This window comes from Seriola lalandi, unplaced genomic scaffold (genome assembly GCF_002814215.2).
Source record: "Seriola lalandi dorsalis isolate HSWRI2012SDOR001 ecotype SW California unplaced genomic scaffold, Sedor1 jcf7180002054446, whole genome shotgun sequence".
In the NCBI taxonomy this organism is placed as follows: Eukaryota; Metazoa; Chordata; class Actinopteri; order Carangiformes; family Carangidae; genus Seriola; species Seriola lalandi.
Window position 1 is genome coordinate 500,492 of NW_019524999.1, and position 20,652 is coordinate 521,143.

The 20,652-nt window shown below is 39.6% G+C and overlaps 1 protein-coding gene across 1 annotated transcript; it reads left to right on the top strand.

Annotated features, from left to right (window-relative positions):
- The first annotated feature begins 253 nt into the window (after nt 1–253).
- Nucleotides 254–12,238, top strand: vtg3 (vitellogenin 3, phosvitinless). The gene is made up of 28 exons (XM_023411032.2): nt 254–303; nt 937–957; nt 1,061–1,212; nt 1,791–2,042; nt 2,159–2,320; nt 2,435–2,583; nt 2,698–2,848; nt 3,119–3,276; nt 4,274–4,439; nt 4,548–4,673; nt 4,844–5,062; nt 5,417–5,634; nt 5,723–5,820; nt 5,901–6,025; nt 6,118–6,219; nt 6,319–6,438; nt 6,579–6,768; nt 6,881–6,968; nt 7,135–7,320; nt 7,736–7,874; nt 7,972–8,140; nt 9,004–9,113; nt 9,205–9,291; nt 9,716–9,922; nt 10,670–10,815; nt 11,045–11,183; nt 11,308–11,412; nt 11,650–12,238. Exons 1-27 carry the CDS (start codon nt 264–266, stop codon nt 11,404–11,406), a joined length of 3,819 nt encoding a protein of 1,272 aa, XP_023266800.1. The 5' UTR covers nt 254–263; the 3' UTR covers nt 11,407–11,412; nt 11,650–12,238.
- The last annotated feature ends 8,414 nt before the right edge of the window (nt 12,239–20,652 follow it).

A 20,652-nucleotide genomic window follows, 5' to 3' on the forward strand; every position in this document is an offset into this window, starting at 1 on the left:
ATTTTTAAGTAAAATCAATAAGTGGTTGTTAGTTGTTAGGGTTAGAGTTAGGTAAATTTTACACAACAACTCATTTATTTTTCGCGAGAAACTGTTGAGACAGTTATCTATATTACTTGTGTCACTCTGACAATGTCACAGGTCAACGTGACTCTAGTTCGGACAACATGTGTTTACTTTATATCAGTCAGTCCCCAGTGAAAAGCCATGCTGGTATATAAAGGACAAATGAGATATGTTTGCTTCCACTCCTCAGTTTTACCATGCAGGGGCTTCTCCTCTGCTGCTTTGTGGCCCTGGCAAGTAAGTGTTAATTGCGTCATTCATATTATTTCACTTGTAGGAGCTTCATTATTATTATTTTGCTATTTTAGAGTCAGTTTGAGATTTTTCAAATGATTCATAATCCCGGGGTTGATTTGACTATTTCTACTTTTTACTTATCTCTGTGGGGCATTTTAACTTATTCCACCATTCAAAATGTGAGATACTTTTTAAAATAGATATTTGGAAATGTAATATATTGATATATTTGCTGTTGCTCAATCATGAATAAGCAGCAAAAATAATTTAGGCAAGAACAACAAAAAATAGGGATTTTCAGAGGTGAGTAAGTAGTCATTAATGGAGAAAGGTGACAGGTTATAAAGGAAATTTTACTTGAGCTAATGACCTGTTTTAATGTGTATATTTATTTTTTTGTTTTTTTGGGTTGCAATGATGTAATTCAGTTTTTCAAGTCTTTACTGTTTAATTTACTGTTTCATGTTTTGTGTCTGGCTTTTTAATGTGCTTGAAACAAGTGCTATCACCATTTTAAAGTTCTCCCTGGGATCAGTCGAGCCATAAATAATGCAAATTAAATATAAAATGTGCTCATGGAGACACTACACAAAAGTTCTAATACTGACACTATGTTTGACTTCTGTCTTTCAGCATGCCAAAATGTCCATTATGGTAAGTTTTTGTGACTTCATCATAAAAGTAAAAATTATCTTTAAAGAAAGAAAAAAAAAAAAAGACACATGAGATGACATTTAATTGTGGAAACATGTTCCAGAGCTCGGCCTGAACCCTAAGAAGACCTACGAATACAAATATGAGGGAGAGGTGAAATTTGGACTCGGCATGCCAAACCTTGCTGAGTCTGGTGTGAGAATGATGTGCAAGGTTAAGATTTCTGGTGTGTCTGCAGAAACATTCATCTTGCAGGTAAGCATGAGAATAGAGGGAAATAAAAAGTAACGCAGAATACAGTATGTTGTTTCAACATGTCACAAATACTCTGATTGTGTAGTTCAGTGTAAACAATGACAGGTTGTTGATTCGTTAATTTGATGTCTGATTCATAAGCAAAGTAACCGGCAGTGCATCATTTGTAATTTATCATTTATTCATGTGTCATAAATGATTTGGAAGTTGTTTTAATGAACACCTGTTGAAAGGATGAACAGGCGTTTGAAGACAGAGTCATGTAGATTGTGGTATAAATGACTTATACGTTGAAAGTGCTGAAGGTTCAGAAACTGTTTGTCACAAATGTTTGTAGTTCAACAGCTGTGCAGGACTGTGTATCTGTTTTCTCTGATGCATCTGCTGCTCTCTCTGCAGCACCTTTTTGTCATCTGTCAGTCATCAACAGATGCTGCCATCAAACTCTGAGCTTTAACAATCCATTAAAAGAAAACAGATAAATACTGTTCTCTTACTTTTCGTCTGACATGAATCTGAGCAGAGAATGAGAGATGACACAAGAGATGAAACTTCTTATTTCCATCTCTGCTTCAAAGGTCTCAGATTTAGCCTTGGAGGAGTTCAATGGCTTCCCGGGGAAAAGCGGCTTTAACGCCTCACCAAAGCTCACCCAGCGTATTGCTGCCCAGCTCATCAAACCCTTCATGTTTGACTACACCAGTGGACACATTGGTGACATCCGCGCCTCTGCTGAGATTTCTGACACTGTAGTCAACATTGTGAGAGGGATACTGGGTTTCTTCCAAGTCACTGTCAAGACCACACAGAGGATCTATGAGCTGGAGGAGGTGAGTCACTGACAGACAAACAAAACTGCTCTATTCCGCACCATCTTCATTTATTCCACACAGCATCAATAAAACTACAATAAAAAAAGTCTAACAAGGTTTAGATTTGTTTTTAGGTTGGCATCCATGGCAAGTGCCAGAGTAACTATGCTACTGAGGAAAACAAAGAAACAAAGGACATGACCATCACCCAGGTCGTGGATGTGACTAACTGCCGGGAGAAAGCAGCCATCTACAGGGGAATGGCTACTGCTGTGCTCGACCAAGTCTCCAAACAGGTCTATTTGCCTCACTGCAGATGGCTCTGATTCTTCAAATATAAATTAAACACACCAAAGTCAGATGTATTTTTGTTTTGTTTTTTCTGTTTTTTTTTCTGTGCTCCAATCTAGAGAGGGGAATCTGTCATTTCAACAGTGAGATATGTTTACACAGTCAAACCAACAGCAGAGGAAGGTCTCATTACCAGGGCTCATGGCCTGGAGCGACAGCACTTCAGTCCCTTCAATGTGAAGGGCGGCAGTTTCAAGATGCAAGCAACGTAAGACAAAAAAACCCAAAACAAAACAAAACAAAAAAACTGCATTTTATGTCTGCTCATCCACAATGCCTGTCTGTTATACAAATCGCCGGCTTTAAATAACTCTTCCTGCAGGAAGGAAATAGTGCTACTCGGTGTGACTGACACTGTGAGAGCTGTCACGTTTGGGCCAGTGGAAAGCAAAGGCAACCTTGTTTACAAGTTTGTCAACACTGCAGCTAATGTCCCCCTTTTGATGCAGAAACTGGAAGACCCAGTACCAAAGGTAATAATGATAAAAATGTGTGTCTTAGGAGTAACATTACATTACATTTCTGGATGTTAAATATATCAAATAATTTTACTTTTCTAAAATCAGCTGAAATGAAAAGTGTTAAGTATCTCTTATAAGTGGCATGAAAATAAAGCAATTGAATAATGTTGTAATGTGTGTAATGGGGAACAAATACCAAAATCATATACGCTAAAGGGTTCCAGAAATGAAAACACGAAATTAATTTTTTTCAGCAGCTGCAGCCTCTCATTTTCTTTCCAGGCTGTTGAACTGATCAAGCGTCTGGCTGAGGCTAATCGCTATCAGATCGACAGTGCGACGACTGAAGACATTATAAAGCTGTATCAACTCCTGCGAGTGACGCCTTATGAAGGATTGGATGAAATGTGGAAACAATTTGCAGGAAATGAAGAACATAGGTTGGTATCATCATCATAGTGTGAATAGGCTTTAACATCGCATTCAGCAAAAAATAAGAAGTGGTTCTTTTTTTGATGATTGACCTTTTGAAAAGCAATTCCATTTGCTCTTGTTCTTGAGGTTTCTGAAACAAGATTAAAGGGTGGAATTGTGGTTTTTTTTTCTGGGCAGCATGGGGGCTAACATGCACAGGATATGGCCTGACAGGAAATTAAGCAACCCCATCAACTTGCTTGCAAACGCACAGATCTGCACAAAGCCTTGTTGAGATTTGGGAGGTGTTGACAGCAGCTCATATGCAAGCCTCTGTGACCTACAGTTACCCGTAACACCCTTCTTACTGTAACATATTAGCATGGTAACATTTTGTTAATTAGCACAAAGTAGAGCTTTGTCTGGTGGAAATGTAATTAGTTTTGGTGTGTGGGTGTGTAATTGTTGCCCCAAACCTGTTGACCTTTCATTATCCCAGTCCATTATCCATCATTATCCCAATATACCCAGGAAATTTTTAATTCTAAAGTTATAAGTGAAATTTTTCGGCCATTGAGAACGTTGTGTTTAAGACTTGAAGTGAAAATCCTTCATCGATAACCTTTGACCAAGCTTTTCATTATAGTATCATAAGACGACGAACAAAATGGTCCCAGGCCATCTCTAAAATCTGATAGTGATCCACTTCAACTGATTAGGTAATTGAAGAGTATCCTCCCACTTAGTTCAGGAAGGATTTAGTCTGGTACATTACCACTGATGAATGATTTATTATCAAGTGAGGCACGATGACAGAAAGGTGATGAGTGAAAGACTGCTTTCCCTGCTCATTAAGATCGAAACAGCTTGTATTTCATATTGCACAAGAGCAATTAAAGGAGACATCTGACCTTGTCTCCTACAGCTTTTTTTCCTTTTTTTCTCTTTTACTTAATATGACAGATACTCCCTATTTTAAGTATTGTCTCATTAAGCCATTTTCTCTCACTTTTCAAACATCAGACGTTGGTTTTTGGACATGATTGTTGAGGTCGGCGACGCCAGAATCCTGAAGTTCCTGGAAATTAGGTTTGAGGCTGGAGATGTTTCCGCAACAGAAGCTCTGGAAACCCTTTTATTGGCAATTAACCACCTCAATGCTATTCCTGAGTTTGTTGAGATGGCTAAAGTGAGTTAAAGTAAAGTTGGAGAAATTGTTTGCATAATGACGAATGATACCACGCACACTTTCCACAAGAGATTCTCTCATCAGACCGTCTCTGTCTCTGTTTTACAGATGTTCCTGACCATGCCCTTCAGTAAATCAAATATCTATCTGTGGCATACTGTGGTGCTTTCCTATGGTTCTCTGGTCTACAAGCACTGTGCATATTATACACCTTGCCCAGTCACTGCTGTTCAGGTATTCAAAATAAGAAAAAAATCGATTCCCTTTGATAAATTCTGGAGACAGCCATGCCACATTAACACACTTCAAAGTTTTTCAAGTGTGTGGTTTGACTAAGTTAATAGCATTAACATATTTAAAATATGCTGAATAAAAATGTGTATTTACTTCACATCTGCACTAAGCCACTGCTGGACATGGCTACGGAGGCTCTGAAGAATGGCAATGAGGCGGAGATGGTCATCACTCTGAAAGCTCTGGGGAACGCTGGTCATCCCGGCAGCATTAAAACCATCATGCGCTTCCTCCCCGGAGTGGCCGCCAACCCTGTAGATCTGCCGCCTCGTGTGCTGAGTGCTGCTGTGCAGTCTATGAGACTCATAGCTGCCAGAGACCCTCAAAGTGTAAGGACAGCAGATACTGTGCAAGAAGATTAGAAGATTACTTTTTTTGTTTTTAAACACAGCTTTATGCATGTTCTGTGTTCCATAGTCAAGTTCAACTTTCTAAACGGAATAGAAAAGTTTATTTCGTTTTCTTCATTGTGGCAGGTAAAAATGATAATTTTCAACAACATTGTGGAGCTACATAATCTTTTCCTATTTATATCCACATTTACAGTTATGCGCCTTTCAAAGTTCATAGTCTGCACAGCAAATTATAGTGACTGTGTCGGAACAGAAATGACTTCAGCAATGGGCGGTTTGAATGTGTGAGCTTTCTGAACTCCTCAATCATTATAATACTTCTGTTGTCAGGTCCAGGACATCACCATGGCTCTGTTCCTGCAAAAGAACCTTCCCACTGAGATCCGCATGCTGGCCTTCATGATCCTGTTTGACACTAAGCCATCAATGGCTCTGGTGTCCACGGTGACTGCTCATCTACAGCAGGAAAAAGAGCTTCATGTTGTTAGTTTTGCATATTCCTACCTCAAGAGCTTTGCCAGATCCAGTACTCCCGACAATCACTTCCTGTGAGTATGACTATAAAAAAAAAACTGCGGCATTTCATTGTTTACGCTATGTGATACACAATCCCCTTTTTTATGGTGTCTGCAATAGCTCCACTGCCTGCAATGTAGCTGTGAAAATCCTGGCCCCGAAATTTGGTCGTCTCTGCTACCACTACAGCAAAGCAATGCGCATGGACTGGTTTAACGGTACGCTCAAACACAAATGCCTGGATCCTGAGATTTCTCTGAAACAGTTGTATGAGTATTTACTCTTTGCTCCAGTGCAGATGATTTCCTAATTGGCACAGCAGCGGAAGTGTTCATGCTAAGAAGTGCAACAAACATCTTCCCCACTGAAATCATGATGAAAGGAAAGTTTTATTTCATCGGTAGAATTCTGCAGCTGCTGGAGGTACAGTACTATTGAGACTTGCATTGAACTTAAACTTATTATATCTTCCAAGTCATGAAGAGTAGTCATTTTCTTTTCTTTGCATGCTACAGTTTGGTATCCGTCCTGAAGGAATTAAGGAGTTGTTTGGTAGCAGCATCCCTGGATTTAATGGAGATCTAGGTTTCAGTGACTTCCAGGCTATTTTCAATGTGGTGAGTATATGATTAAAACATAAAGGCCAAAAGATATTATCTGTACTATGATGCATCAATGTATGTGTTCTGGTGACCATTATTCTGCGTCAATTTCAGCTTAAAAACTGGGAAATTCTTCCCAGTGATAAACCAGTCCTTTCTGCCTATTCACGCGCCTCTGGACAAGAGTGGTTCTTTGCGGATATCAACAAAGACTTCATTCAGAATATCATCAAGGTGAGAGAATAAATGAACAAAGACACTACCAGTGATCCATGTGATCCATGTCAAAACCAGTGGCGTCAATAAAAAGCATTATGCTGTTAAACGATCTACAAAGCCTGTTACATGCCGCTGTCCTGTTATCTCACCTGCAGGCTGTCAGTCCCTCTGCAGGGAAAGAAAGCCCTCTGTGGGCTGTGATCGAGAATTTAAAGAAGGGAGTGTCGTGGCATCGGACCAAGCCTTTCTTGATCTTTGAGGTTCGCTACTTCCAAGCCACCACGCTGGGTCTCCCGCTGGAGATCAGCAAATATTATGAAACACTCAATGGAATCACTGTTAACGGTGAGGACAGAAATCCAACAGCATATGACCACCTCACAAATCTAAATAGTATTAAATTTATGATCTGATAAGTGATTGATCTAAAGTGTTATTAATGTTATTTTTTGCATAGCTAAAGCTGCAATAAATCCACCACTGACTGAACATCTTGGACAACTCCTGACTTCTGAAATTTCACTGGAGACTGATGGTTTTGTTGGGTAAAGATATTCACTGTTCCTTTGATTTATAGAAGATAAACTTCCAGCAGGTTTAGTAATTACTATGGGAAGGAAATCATTTCATCATTGCCAGATTGCCTTTGTATACCATTTATCTTCAAACTGTGGAGTTACAACTACTGAATTCAACTCCTCTTTTTTTTAGTTACACAAAGGATTTTTGGGTTTTTTACGGGATCAACACAGAACTGTTTCAGTGTGGCTCTGAGCTGAAGGCCAAAAACCCTATTGCTATTCCATGGAAGTTTTCTGCCAAGATCAACGTCCGAGAAAAGAAGTTTGAACTTGACTTTCATCCATGCAAAAAAGAGTTTGAAATCGTTTCAGTCAGGTATGTTTTAAGGGTGTGGGGAATAAAAAAAACTGGTTCACATAAGAAACATGATTTTTATCCTCTAAAATTCTGCATCGATTCACGGAGTGCAGTGTGGTTCATAATGGAGCTGTCCTCCCATAAAAAAATGACCCCATAGGCCGTTTGTAAAAGTAGCTTATTTTGATATATAGTTATATTTTAGATAAGAAGAAGATTTAATATATAATAATATATAAAGTATACAAGCCAAGTAGGACAAAGTTCTGAATCAAATTGTGACACTCACAATCAGAAGTAAGTCTTCCAAATGGTTACAATATCTAGTACATATGTTACAGTAAACACTTCTGCTTTATGTTTTATATATGTTATCCACAATACAGCCAATATGCCAAGTTTAAGAATTCTTATTTTCCTTTCCAATCAAAAGCTCCAATGTGTATGCAGTCTCCAGGAACATTGAAGAACCAGCTATGGCGAAAATGACCCCAATCATGCCCAACGCTATCGACTCCAATGATGAAGTTGCCCACATGGGCCCCACAGTTGTGAGGCCTGAGTCAAATCAGGTACAGTCAACACCTGTTGGCGAAATACTGTTGCCGTTCAGCTAATGAAGATTTATATTTAAGGATTAATATCGTTCTGTTTCTTCTAATCCAACAGATCATCACACCAAACATCTGGCATCCGAGAGCCAGAATGTGCGCTGAGAGTAGCATTTATGGAGCTGGTCTCTGTGTGGAATCTGAGCTGAGGAGAGAGTATTATCATGAGGAATACCCGCTGTACTATTTCTTGGGATACACCCACATGGCATTCAAAGTAGTCCCAGGTATGCACAACAAGCCCAATAAATTACATCACAGAGTGCTGCTAAACTCATATGACACACACTACTCAGGGAAATGTGTGAGCTGAAATGCCACTGTATTGCCCAATTTGTGAACACTGCTGCTGCAGTCGCTGCATACATTAACCAGTCACCCAGTAGGCTTATTACAGCATTTCATTAGTGAGCTAACACCTGCAGACAAGTCCACTCATGCTATTTCGGGGGGGGGGGGGGGGGGGGGGGGTGGACATGGATACCACTACTGTGGGAATTTAAAAAAAATCTATTTACAATTTTGACATGATGACAGCAGGATGGAAAAGCATAAGCCTTATTGCCTTGTGAAAGCCTGAGTGAAAGTTTCACCTCTCAACACACTCAGCTTTACTGATGGCCGTGGTCGGGTGCAGTCAGAAGTGTGCTCTGTTGCACCTGTAACAACACCCAAAAGTGATATCACTGTGTACTAACACACCCTGGGGTACACCTCTACGTCACTGCAGAAAGTTAAAGCACAACTTTGCATAATTACCAGTACAAAATGACTTCCAGGCAAATCATCCCTCTCTGACTTAGAGTTAAACAAGAGCATCTACTGTAAGGCTGATGTATTAGATAGCATTACATTGTACACGTGTTCGTGTTATGTCAGGCCTAAGAATGAAGGCTCATCTCCCAGTTACTATGGCACCAAATTGGGGAATTTTCCTCCCTATCCCTTTCCTCCCTATTCTGAAGCACTTTGTTGACTCTGTGTTTTAAAGAGTACTATACAAATAAAGCTATTTATTATTATTATTATTATTATTATTATACATTTCTGTCTTCACCTTTTGCTAACGTTGCCTGTGCACCTTTATTAGCCCAGGCAATCAAAGCTGTTGACAAAATCCACATTGAGGTTAATGCCGGCCCAAGCAGACATCCGATGAGCACACGCCAACTGCTTGAGACTCTGCGAAGGCTTTCCAAGGTATTTGGCTAGCCTTGCAATGTTATTATCTCTGCACCTGCTCTGGTGTTTTATCAATTCCAATTCTCCTGTTCCTAAATTGTGTTTACAGGAGGCCATTCAGCGAGTAGGTCTGTCCTCCGACTCAGCCTCAAGCGTCAGACGATCTCATCAGAGCCATCATGTCAACGTAATGGAAGTACGCTGAACATTCTCCATAGAGAGAGAACCTAAATTTGTTTCACTGGATAAATAAGGCAGTTTGTACTGAGAAATCTAATCAAGTAAAATAGCTGTGAGTCATGATTCATGATCCCACCATTGCTGTGACGGAAGGGAACCATGTTTAGACTGAGGAGATTTTTGTGCATGAAAATACTCCATACAAAGTGTGGATCATCTGACACATACAGCAAATGTTGCTTGTTCTCTCGGCTCCATTGTCCACCACACTCACTAGTTAGATCACAACCACAATCACAATGATGCACTTTCACTTGGGTATTATTCTGAATTCACGAGTCCACACATAATGGATGATAGAGGATCAATACTCACATATTGGACATGATGGACACAAACTCATTACAGTCTAATGGATTGCTTTCTATCTCACTCCTTAGGTCTTGGACGCGACACCTGAAGCTGTTTTCAACATCAAAGCTTTCGCCATGAGTGGCAACCAGAAGCCTGAGGGTTATGACGCAGCTGTGTACTACACACCCGAGGCAAATATTCAGAACACCCAACTGATTGTGTCCCAGGTTGGAGAAGATACCAACTGGAAGATGTGTATGGACACCACTGTGAATGACCACGTTGATGTAAAGGTAGATATAAAACACACAGGAAGTGCAAAGGAGTTGTATACATTTATTATGTATAAAATGTTGAAAATTGAAATAATACTGTTGTTAGTAAACGTTATTGTCAATGCTTATCCTTCTTGCAAGAACTGTCTGCTGTGTAACCCAAGTATCATATATTTTTTATTCCTACTGTCCAAAAGCTATTACCACATAAAAGAGCCGTACTACTTCACCGGGGGACAAATTCCTTAATTACAAAGAAAAAAGCCTTGGTAGTCTCTAGAGTTTGAGAAGTGTAAAAAGTGCTGTCTTTGCACGACCTTGTTAAGTTGACAAGCTGAGAGGAATAAAGTACACTGTTCTTATTCATGGCAAGGAAAGGAAATGTAACCAGAGAGGTGGGTAGAGTTCTCGGGCATGGAGTTAGTGTGTTAGTATGTAGATACACAGAGAATACTTGTTTGTACGATAAGTGTATTATTGTCTTTGGGTGTTTATGGGATTTGTAGATAATAGAAAGATATGAGATGCTGGCTTCGCCTTTAAGGTCATTTAAAGAAATCCATCAACCATTAACATCCAGTTTGAATATGGGCAAATACATTCCTGTGCCAAAGTCGTCACATGTGTGTACTGTGCGCAAATGACAAATACTTGTGTAATAGGAAATGTCACACTGGCCACTCATTTGTAGCATCTTCCTTCACTGTACGAGATGGCGTGATGTCGAGTTCCCCCCTCACGATTGATCTCTTGTGTTTGGTCTAGACACACATCAGATGGGGAGCTGAATGTCAATCCTATGAAATGTCAATGAGAGCTGCAACTGCACATCTGCCCGGTTCCAAGCCAACACTGAAGGCCAAAGTACACTGGACCAGGATCCCAGAAACCATGGCAGAGATGGGCAGAAGGTGAGCTTCAGTGGATAAAAATGTATTAGCAGTTTGTGTGGAGAAAGTAAATGAATAAAATGGGAGGAAAACAGAGACGCATGGGCTGGAGAAGAGAGCAAAAGATGATTTCCATTCGTATTTTCTAGCAACTTTCTTTGCTTTGCAGAGCATGGTAGAAACCTTCTCTGTGTTTATTATGATATTTTCTGGCATGTGTTGTTGAAAGAGCTTTTTTACATTTTTCCAGAATTGAAAGCTACATCCCGGGCATGGCGTTCTTTCTCAGCTTCTACCAGCAACATGAGAGAAACGCCAGGCAGGAGGTTTCTGCATCAGTTGTTGCTGCCTCAGCAGACAGCGTGGATGTGAAGATTAAATTCCCAGAGGTGTCGCAGGAAACATTCGCTACCTACATTTTTATGCAAAACTTCTAAATCCTTACATTGCATGTGACTGATCTTGACTGCTGTTTTTACAGCTGTTTGTCATTTTCTTCTGTCTTGTCATTAGTATACAGTCTACCGCCAGGCTATTCCAGTTCCACTGCCAGCTGCCAGTTTTCAGGACGACACCAGAAACACGACAATAGACGGATTTGGAAGTGCATAAAACCATGTGAGCTGCACAAAGCAGTTCAACTGAGCTTAAATGAATGCTCATACTAATTTTCTATCTTTTTAAAATACTGTGTAATTTTGTGTGCATAAACGTGCGTGTGTGTGTGTGTGTGTGTGTGTGTTTATGTGTGTGTGTGGATGGTTCTGACAGATTTCTATGCAAAGCAGATGAGCAAAAACAAGCAAAGAGCTGTGCCATTTTTGCTTGCTTTATAAAATATGTTTTGCGTTGCAGGGAGACAACAAAACCCAGATGGGAGCCAGATGCCTCTTTTCACAGTGATAACACTGCATCCAAAATCTCACCACTGTGATGAAAGTGAGGATCATAAAAGATGTATCAGTAATCCCTCAGATGTCGCCAGTTTGGAAGTAACCTGTAAAGGTCCTGATTTATTCATCTGAAAGCATGTTAATATTTGAACACCCTCTTTTGAAGAAATATTGTGTAAATTCATGTTTATGTTCAAAAATATTGTATCTTCATAATACTGGATTTACCGAAAACTATTTCAGCAAGTTTTTTTTTTTTTTGTTATGATTCTGTCACAACAAAGACTTGGTTCTTCCAACATTGTGCTAAATCTGTGTGATTAAAATAAAGAGCAATCCTTGGAAATCCTGAGAAACTTGAATCAGAGTTTAAAATTAAGTTTAAAATGAAAACTTTGCTCTGCTGTTGTTAAAAAAAGAAAGCTATTTAAATCACATTTTCCTTGCAATATGTAAGATATGGAGTGGAAACGGAACCAAACACAATCCAAATGGCTGGCATGTTTGCCATTTCTACAGGCCAATTTGGCTAATAAACAAGTCTTTGTTAACAGGTCCTGTTCTTTTCTAAATGTCCTATTTGATTGTGAAAATACTGAATGTTGCGGCGGAGTTTTGGATTCAGTAAAGTGGATCATAGTGAACTGGAGGCTTTCTACTGAAAGAGGTGAATGTTTGCAAGGTCTGTATGACCCACTCTGTTTGTTTGGTCATCTGATGCAACAGGACTGTTTGCAGATATCAGTACACAATGTCACAATGCATGCCCCTAAAGTTCAGTGCCGCTGCCACACAAAGCACTCAGGGCCCTTTGTTTAAAAAAAACCCCAAAATGTCCAGTGTTTGTTGGATGGCTGGACCACGACATCTAATATTCACATATTTTATCAACCTTTTAGAAGGATCTCAAAATAAAGGTTTTACTCTATGAATGGATGTAAAAATATCTGATGAACATTAATTGGTGTTCTCGAACTGGGCTCGGCCCAAATTGCAGCTTTGAGTCGTAACAAATGGGATATGTCACTAGCCAAAGATAATGATTGCATCCTAATCAAATACTGGTTGTCCTAACTACCCTTGGCTCTGCTTCTCCTGCCTACGCTGATTTAGCCAGATGGTGTAGGATTGCAGAGAAAAGACACTGCCATCAAAGGCTGAACGGGATGAGTACAATTATAATGGCACCATTATGTTCCATTTACATCTCTAATATCCTGCGGGCTTTCAGAAGCCGGCGGACAGGCTGATTGCAAAGCTGTTGTGTCTACGTCGAGATCCACATCAACTCCTGTCGTCTAGAAGATCAGGACACACTGACCTTGTGCCGACATGACTTCACCAGGTGAAATCGGCATTAGTGAATGATTGATCAGGTAATTTGGAGGAGGAGGAGGGATAGGCCATCCCCTCTTTTTTATTGCTGCTCACTCTGCGATTGTGACGTGCCTCATTAGGCAGACTATACCGGCCCCCGGCTAAAAGCCATCTGAGAGTAGCTGATAATAAAACCATGGTTACAGACGTTTCGGTCCAACTGTAGCTATTGTTGCATGTTTTGGGGCATAGCACTGGTCATCAGTAGAAGAATACACAGCTAATACAGCGTGTACAGTTTTATTGTAAAACACAGGGACACACGTTTGTAGAAAATAACTGGGTGGGACTGTTTGACCAGACAGGCCTACATTAACACCATTTGTGATGCATATATTTAATTACAGAAATGTTACTGAGGTCTATGGTGTTTTAAAAGATGAAACAATTCGCTGCAAAAGATTTTTGGCATAATCCTGTGGTATGCATGTGAGTGTGTGTGTGTGTGTGTGTGTGTGTGTTAGAGTGTGAGCACTAGAGGACAGTATTTACCAGACATTAAAATATTCCTGGCTCAGTGCTGAAAGCCTGGCACCAGTGTTTGTTCAGTTCACAGAGAGGGCTATGCAGTGGATGTTGACATTCTGAGGATAAATAAACATATGCTTTGGCACGGTCAAATTGCTCCCCCAACTCTGTGGCGTGCAAAAAAAAGAGGACACATTTTATTTTAATACAAATAAATAAATAAAACACTCAGTGACTGCTAATAGCCTTTGCACACTTATTGAGGCAGCAACGAACTGTACAAATCACAGTACAAAATTACAAGGACCAAAAAATGCTCATTTAGTGACACACTGAATTATGTTTTATTCCAAAAAAGGTCTGTGTTTAAACAAATATTAGCAGTAAACTCAGCCACAAACTGGACTGCTTTTTCACCAACATTCATGATCTGACATACACTACCTCCCCTCCTTAAATTAAGACACAAAGACAGCTTATACGCAGGGAGAAATGTGAGTGGGCGAGACCCTGGTTACATCACTGACATTATCAAGTGGACACACCTCATCACGGACACTTCACGACACCTCCGGAGGGCTCAAAATCTGACATGACGCCCGCTGTGAGACCTTCGCTGAGCTCATATCCTCTCACCCAATAATTTCACCATCGCTCGCACCAAATGAGCTTGCTGCCATGTTTTCCTGATGTTATTACAAAAGATCTTGCTGCCGCTTTGCTCAAGTAGTTGTGCCATGTTTTCAGGGAAAGATTAAAAAATAAACAAATAAATCATTGATTTTGAGAAGCTTGGTAGAGCAAAGTCCTTCATTTGAAACATTACTATTATGTTAAGGAAAATGTCGATGGTCAGGATAAACACATTTTAGGTTGTTGATTTGAGTAGCAGCAGAGGTTTCTTCCTCTCTGTGGCTTTTGTTGTAGACACAACTGCCTACTGAGGTCAGCTGGCTGAAGTGAGGTTTTCATGCCACAGGCTGTAAAGAGCTTCATCCTTGTCTGAAATACTGACGTTGAGTTTCTATTGAACCAGTGCAGATCATTTGAGGAGTTGAGCTAAAAAAAAAAAAAAAAGGGTGCTTACCAGCCCCACTAAAAAAAAAAAAATCAATCGCGAGACTTTAACTACGTTCAAGATCAGCATTGAACAAATGTTATGCCATGTGAAAATGTTTTTTTCAGCTCTTTATGTGCACAGTTTGCAAAACATATGTAGTGACACTGTACAAAATTCTACAGAAATTAAAAGCTCAACCATATATATATTCACTTGACAAGTAATGTGCATATTTGCCTGCTGAAGAGAATGTAACAAATCAAATGCACTTAATGTTCTGGGTGCTGCAGTATGTGATATATGATATATGATCCAGGAAAGTTGTTTATTGTTGACTACAAATTTAGGAGGGGAGTAAATTTAAGAGATGTTTTTATGCTTGCGTGTCGGAACAGGCTTCAGCCGCCCCGACCCTGATCAGGACAGGTAGTACAAAACATTGACAGATTAGTGGATTAGTAGCATTTGGATTGACATGCTGATGAATGGTAAACCCGAACTGACTTATGTCAATCCATGTTATGTTCTGTAACCATCTGATAATACACTGAATTTGTTTAGCCTGAAAAGTAATTATAAATGTTTGGTGATTCAACAAGCCCACGAGAAACATTTTTATGGAGGTTTTGAGTATTTGCGCTTTTCCCTTTCCTTTATTGCTTTGATATTTGTTTATTGAAGACATTTTTTCTATTTTGAGGAGAACTGTCATTTTTAATACTTTCTGTTCTGTCTGTGAGAGATGATTAAGGGCACTTACATCAATGTAAGATGAGCTACTTGTATTATTTTGAGTAGCAGTTTCAACAAACGGTTTTGTGGGAATGCTGATGCTCAAATACTTGTGTTTGTCAAAGGCTGAAATCCAGTTTGTATGGTGGAAATATTTTAGCTTTGAGGCAGTTTGTAATGGTCTGGAGTTAATTGCTGCAATAACTTGTTTCAGTGATACTATGGTGTTTCCAGATAGCATAATATTGACCATGATTTAGTGATGACTTCTAAAACTTGCAAATTCCTTTGTTGATGCTGCCGCTCAATAAAAATGCCAAACAGAGGTGGAGGAGATGGACATCCTTGTCAGATAACCTTGTCTGAGCTGAAGGACTAAGACATCATTATTCATTATCCTTTTATTATTAGTTCATTCAAAATCCATCCAAATATCTAGAGACATGGCATCCATCTCAGTCTGTAAAGGTATTTTTCTGAATCAAGTGTTTTTATGACAGTTTGTGTTTTAGCCATTGTTATTAAATCAAATTGTCTGTGCCTTTTATTGTGTGAATGTCTCCTCAGCCCTATCTAGAAGCACCAAACTCAAAAGCAGTTTCACTGAGGCAGCTTCTGCTTCTGTAATATTTTGGGATTACTCTCAGCAATCCACCAAGTAGATCCCAAATCCATAAACCCTGCCCCTGGCCACTATTGCAGTGAGGCTCCTTGCAATGAAGCGGAATAAGCCCACCGTAAGCTAAACAATAATGATCTATGAAGAGTGTCCTCCCTGAGGGAGCGCCGGTGAGGTGGGCGGCTCGATGTGCTAAAACGACAGACCACCTGACATCGCAATCCTGAAAGCTCCACGTTTGGAGGACCTGATTTAAGTGTCTATGTTATGTATCTATATAATGAATATGAGCTTAAATACCAATATAATGAAGTGTTTTTTTTCAGCAAAGTATTTTGAAAAATGTTGCATTAAACTTTAAACGTCTCATACACGTTTACACATACATGAACACACACGTGCACAAACTCTCTCTGCTCAAATGCTGGAAGTTACTAATATACCACCCACATTTACATGCTGTATAATGTCAAATGAAACATAGCTAATTTAAAGCAAATATAATGAATGTTTTCATATGACTTATCTGCTCACATGACTGCATGTATTTGAGATCAGCTGCTTGTAGAGATGAGAATTATCACCTGCAGAGCTTCATAGCATCTTGCAGCTTTACTGTTTTGGTTCACTCTCTCTGCCTTCATCAACCTAAGCAGCTTTCTTCTGCAAAAAAAAAAAAAAAGCTCTAAAAAGCCACTGTATGCTGCCTGCCCAACACCAAACAGCAGACAGACAAAGTCACTGACTATAGCTGGTGGACATGGTGGAGCAGTTAGCAGCTAGAGAGCCACATATTGTTTCTCAGAGACCAAATCAGAGCCGTACAATTAACCATGTGGATACAAACGTGAATCCAAATGAATGCTACTGTTGCTGCGTGCCAGATGTGTAGAAAGGCAAGTATTTGCTTTCAAGTTCACAACAGCGACATTAAAAATTGTAACTATGTCTAAATAATTAACAATTGTTTTCGCTGCTCTCAAAAACTGTTATTTGTTGCAGGTTTAGTTGATGCATGGGCTAAAAAAATAATCTACAGTTGTAGCTCAGTGCCTACATTCAGCAAAATGCCAGATCGGTCTTTAGCGATCTTATCTCATAATTATGACTTCCTTTCTCATAATTACAGGATCCTGATCTCCTAATCATGAAAAAAAGGTTAAGGTGGTTATCAATCATCAGTATTTGTGAACACAGAGGCGTTATGGCGCTGCCTGATATGTCTATATAGGGATTTGACCTTAAATATCAATTCAATTAACTGTTTGGTTTTTTTTCAACAAAGTATTTTAGCAAATGTTACGTTTGATGTTAAAAGTATATTTGTTTATAATTTGGAAAATCAAGTATGCTAATCTAGCTATCAGTAGTTCATTTTGCTATGTACCATTGGATGTTCCGGCAGCTATCACTGGAATGACTGAAGTCTTCAAAACAGATGATTCTCTGGCAAGTTCTGAGGCGCCCCACTTCCTGTCCTGTTATTCTACAGTCTCTTGTAATGATGAGACAGTAAGACATAATTACAAGATTACATCCTTTTTTTTTCTTTTTTTTCTCCACCATCTGTGAATGCAGTGTGCTTCCATAGGTTACTACATGACATCTGGATCGGTTGATTGTTGTAGCTGGTCAATTGTTGATCTTCTTTCAAAAGAACATAAAGAAACATGGCAGTGACAGACTATAGCATCCCTAAGGCATTACATTTTTGGGTGTATAGATATTTTTTTTGGACACTTCTGCCTTCATGGAATCGTGACAGTTGGGATACAGACAGGAAATATGGGGAATGTAATGGAGTTTAAATCAAAATTAGTAGGTAAACATAATGTCTACCCATATATTCCATATATTAGGTATATTATTATTTTGGATGTTTATTTATTTTCAACATCTTATTTCCTAATTAAAGTGGACTGAAAGGCTTCCCCAGCCCTTCCAAATGTTTGTGACACATTAGAGTCACTGTGTCTGCTGAATTCATGAGTTAAGGGGTTTTCCAAATGGGCATTGCCTAGTTTATAATGCCATGCTGTGTAACATGTTCTATTCGAGCAACAGGAACAATTTTCTTCACATTCAGAGCTGATTTGGATGAGCATTATCTTGGTAGGTAATATATAATCTTATGATTCCCCCAACACTGTAATTCTATCTGACAGCACAGCAGGCAAAACACATCAAAGCTTTAAGTATCAATTACTCTTGCTGGCATCAGCATTGTTCTGTTCTGTTTAAATGATTAGGCATAATCACTATTTTTACAGATGTTTTATTTTTTTTATTTTTTATTTTAAAGTGGAACTCATTAAACATGTAGCATGTAAATCAGTTTCCACAGAATCACTTTAAGACTCTGCTGGTTCTTACTGAGGAGATAACATGCGCAGTCCAATCATCAGGAGGGGGCACTGTTGGTCTTGGTAGTGACGTAAGGAGCCTTTATTTGTGGAGCCTTCTATTCTATTTTTACTTCTTGTGAAAATTTTATGTCTTCCTGTACAGATCAGTGCTATTCTGCTGTTCCACCCATTTGACCCAGAAATTCAGATATACACAACAAAACGAGTCTCATGTCACAGAATGATGAAAAATTGAAATCACACTCTACAGTGCACAGCATCTAATATTCTCATGTCTATCCTTTGTATAAAATGTTTTTTTTTATGTCAAAATAGCCGATGAGATAGCTGTCCATTGCACACTTCAGCAAGAATTTTGTCACAAACTTTATACAAAACACAACAAAACCAGTGAAAACAACTGCCAAAGCAGTCAAGTAAAATTCTATTCTCTCGAGATCACAAATAACATACAGTATGTGCCTCAAAGGGCGTAGCTGTCTGTACAACATTACAGCACCCTCTGTCCTTAGACCCTCAAATCGTACAAGGAACACCCCCCCAAAAAAACAACTGATAAGAAATAATGGAGGAAAATTCAGTAAGAGCAACAGAGGACTGATTCCTTTTCCAGGATGGACAGATATGCAATGGATGTTGTGTGTGGAGAACAGCGCAACAAAGTTGATTCCCAGTATGGATAATCAGCATGACAACATTATAGACTGTAAACATTAATAAAGAATATAATCCTGGGGAGGAGGTCGCTCATTTTCCAGGTGCTGCCGACAGATAGGACCTGAGCCATATGACCTCCTCTCCGCCATGAAGACCTGGAAAGAGGATAGACTACACAAACACACAAGAGGCAAAACCAAGCACATCATTCACACGTCTGGGAGAAGAAAACAAACACACAGAGGGAGAGAGAAACAAGGAGGAGGTTGGGACTCCTGGGGGACAAAGATCCTGATCTAAAACAAAAAGAAAAGAAACAGGGCAACAGAGACAGAGATAGAGATAGGCACACAGCCTGGTCGCTCATGTGCTTCAGGGAATAAACAAAGTATGTAACTCAGCTTCTTCTCTCTATTCTGAAATGCACAGATGCTGCCAAGAGATCCTTGATAACTGAGCAACAGAAATTGCACTGTGAAAGAGCAGTGGTGAAGTAGCCACCATGAATTCAGTAATTCTTCATGTGCTGTCTACTAGGTTCTGTATCTATTGCAAAAAGAAGGCCACTGATCCTCACGCCTGTGAAGCGCCATCACCATGGAAACCTCTCAGTTTATCAAGCTTTAAGGCAATAGAGAGGAAGAGCGTGTACGGGTTTGTGCGCACGCACACATACATGTGATTTACAAGAACACACATGTACCCGTTGATGCATTTTTAGAAAAGACATCAGCACATGATGAGATGTGTTGAGTCTAGTTGGTGTCTTGTTTTGATGTATAAACATAGTTAGATGTCAAGTGAAAGCGTGCCCATATGCTTAGGCAGTATAAATAATTCTTCCAGGCAGCTTATACTGTAGTTAGTAAACATATACATACTGAGGTGAGCAGGTGGCAGCGCGACAGGGTGATTAGAGATTAGCTGCCTGACTGGAGGCTTGCAGGTTTGATCCCTACAAAGACCCGAATTTACACTGTGTAACACACTGATGCTGCAGCTCACTCAACCATATCATAACAAGATGCAATTAAGAATTTTTTACAACACGAATGGTTAACCCATCAAAACCAAACACCTCCTGTAACAGAAATTACAGATAGGGCGGGTTAGGGATAAGTATGGAGCTCGAACCAGGAGGGATTTAGCTCAGCTTAGCATAAAGACTGAGGACAGAGGAAAACAGTTAGCAATACTGTGCTGAAAGTTAGAAATTTGCTTAGCAATGCCACTAAAGCTTTCTTATTAACACATTGTATCTGGTTAGTTAATCCATACATAGATATAATACCATAATACCATACATAAAAATGGGGAGTTATGTGCCGTAACTACCACCTGAGACACTGCACAAAAGAAATAGTTAAAACAAGTAACTCCCCCCTAAAACCTTTTTATTTACAGATTAAACAAAGAAAAAAACGGTAATTAGAGACTTTTATGGATGTTTGAAATTGTGTTTTCAAACTTTGGACAGAGCAAGCCTGCTTCCAGTCATTATGCTACGCTAAGTCAAATGTTCTGTAAATGTCACTGCCACTAGATGTCACACTACATCACCAGCATCTCAGACCAAAACAAATGTTTCATCAGCCACACCTTCGGCCTCCGTTGGGCCACAACCCCCCCTCCCCTCCCTTCACGTTCTCAGTCATCAAGGTGCTACAAAGCCAAGTGGAAGCTGCT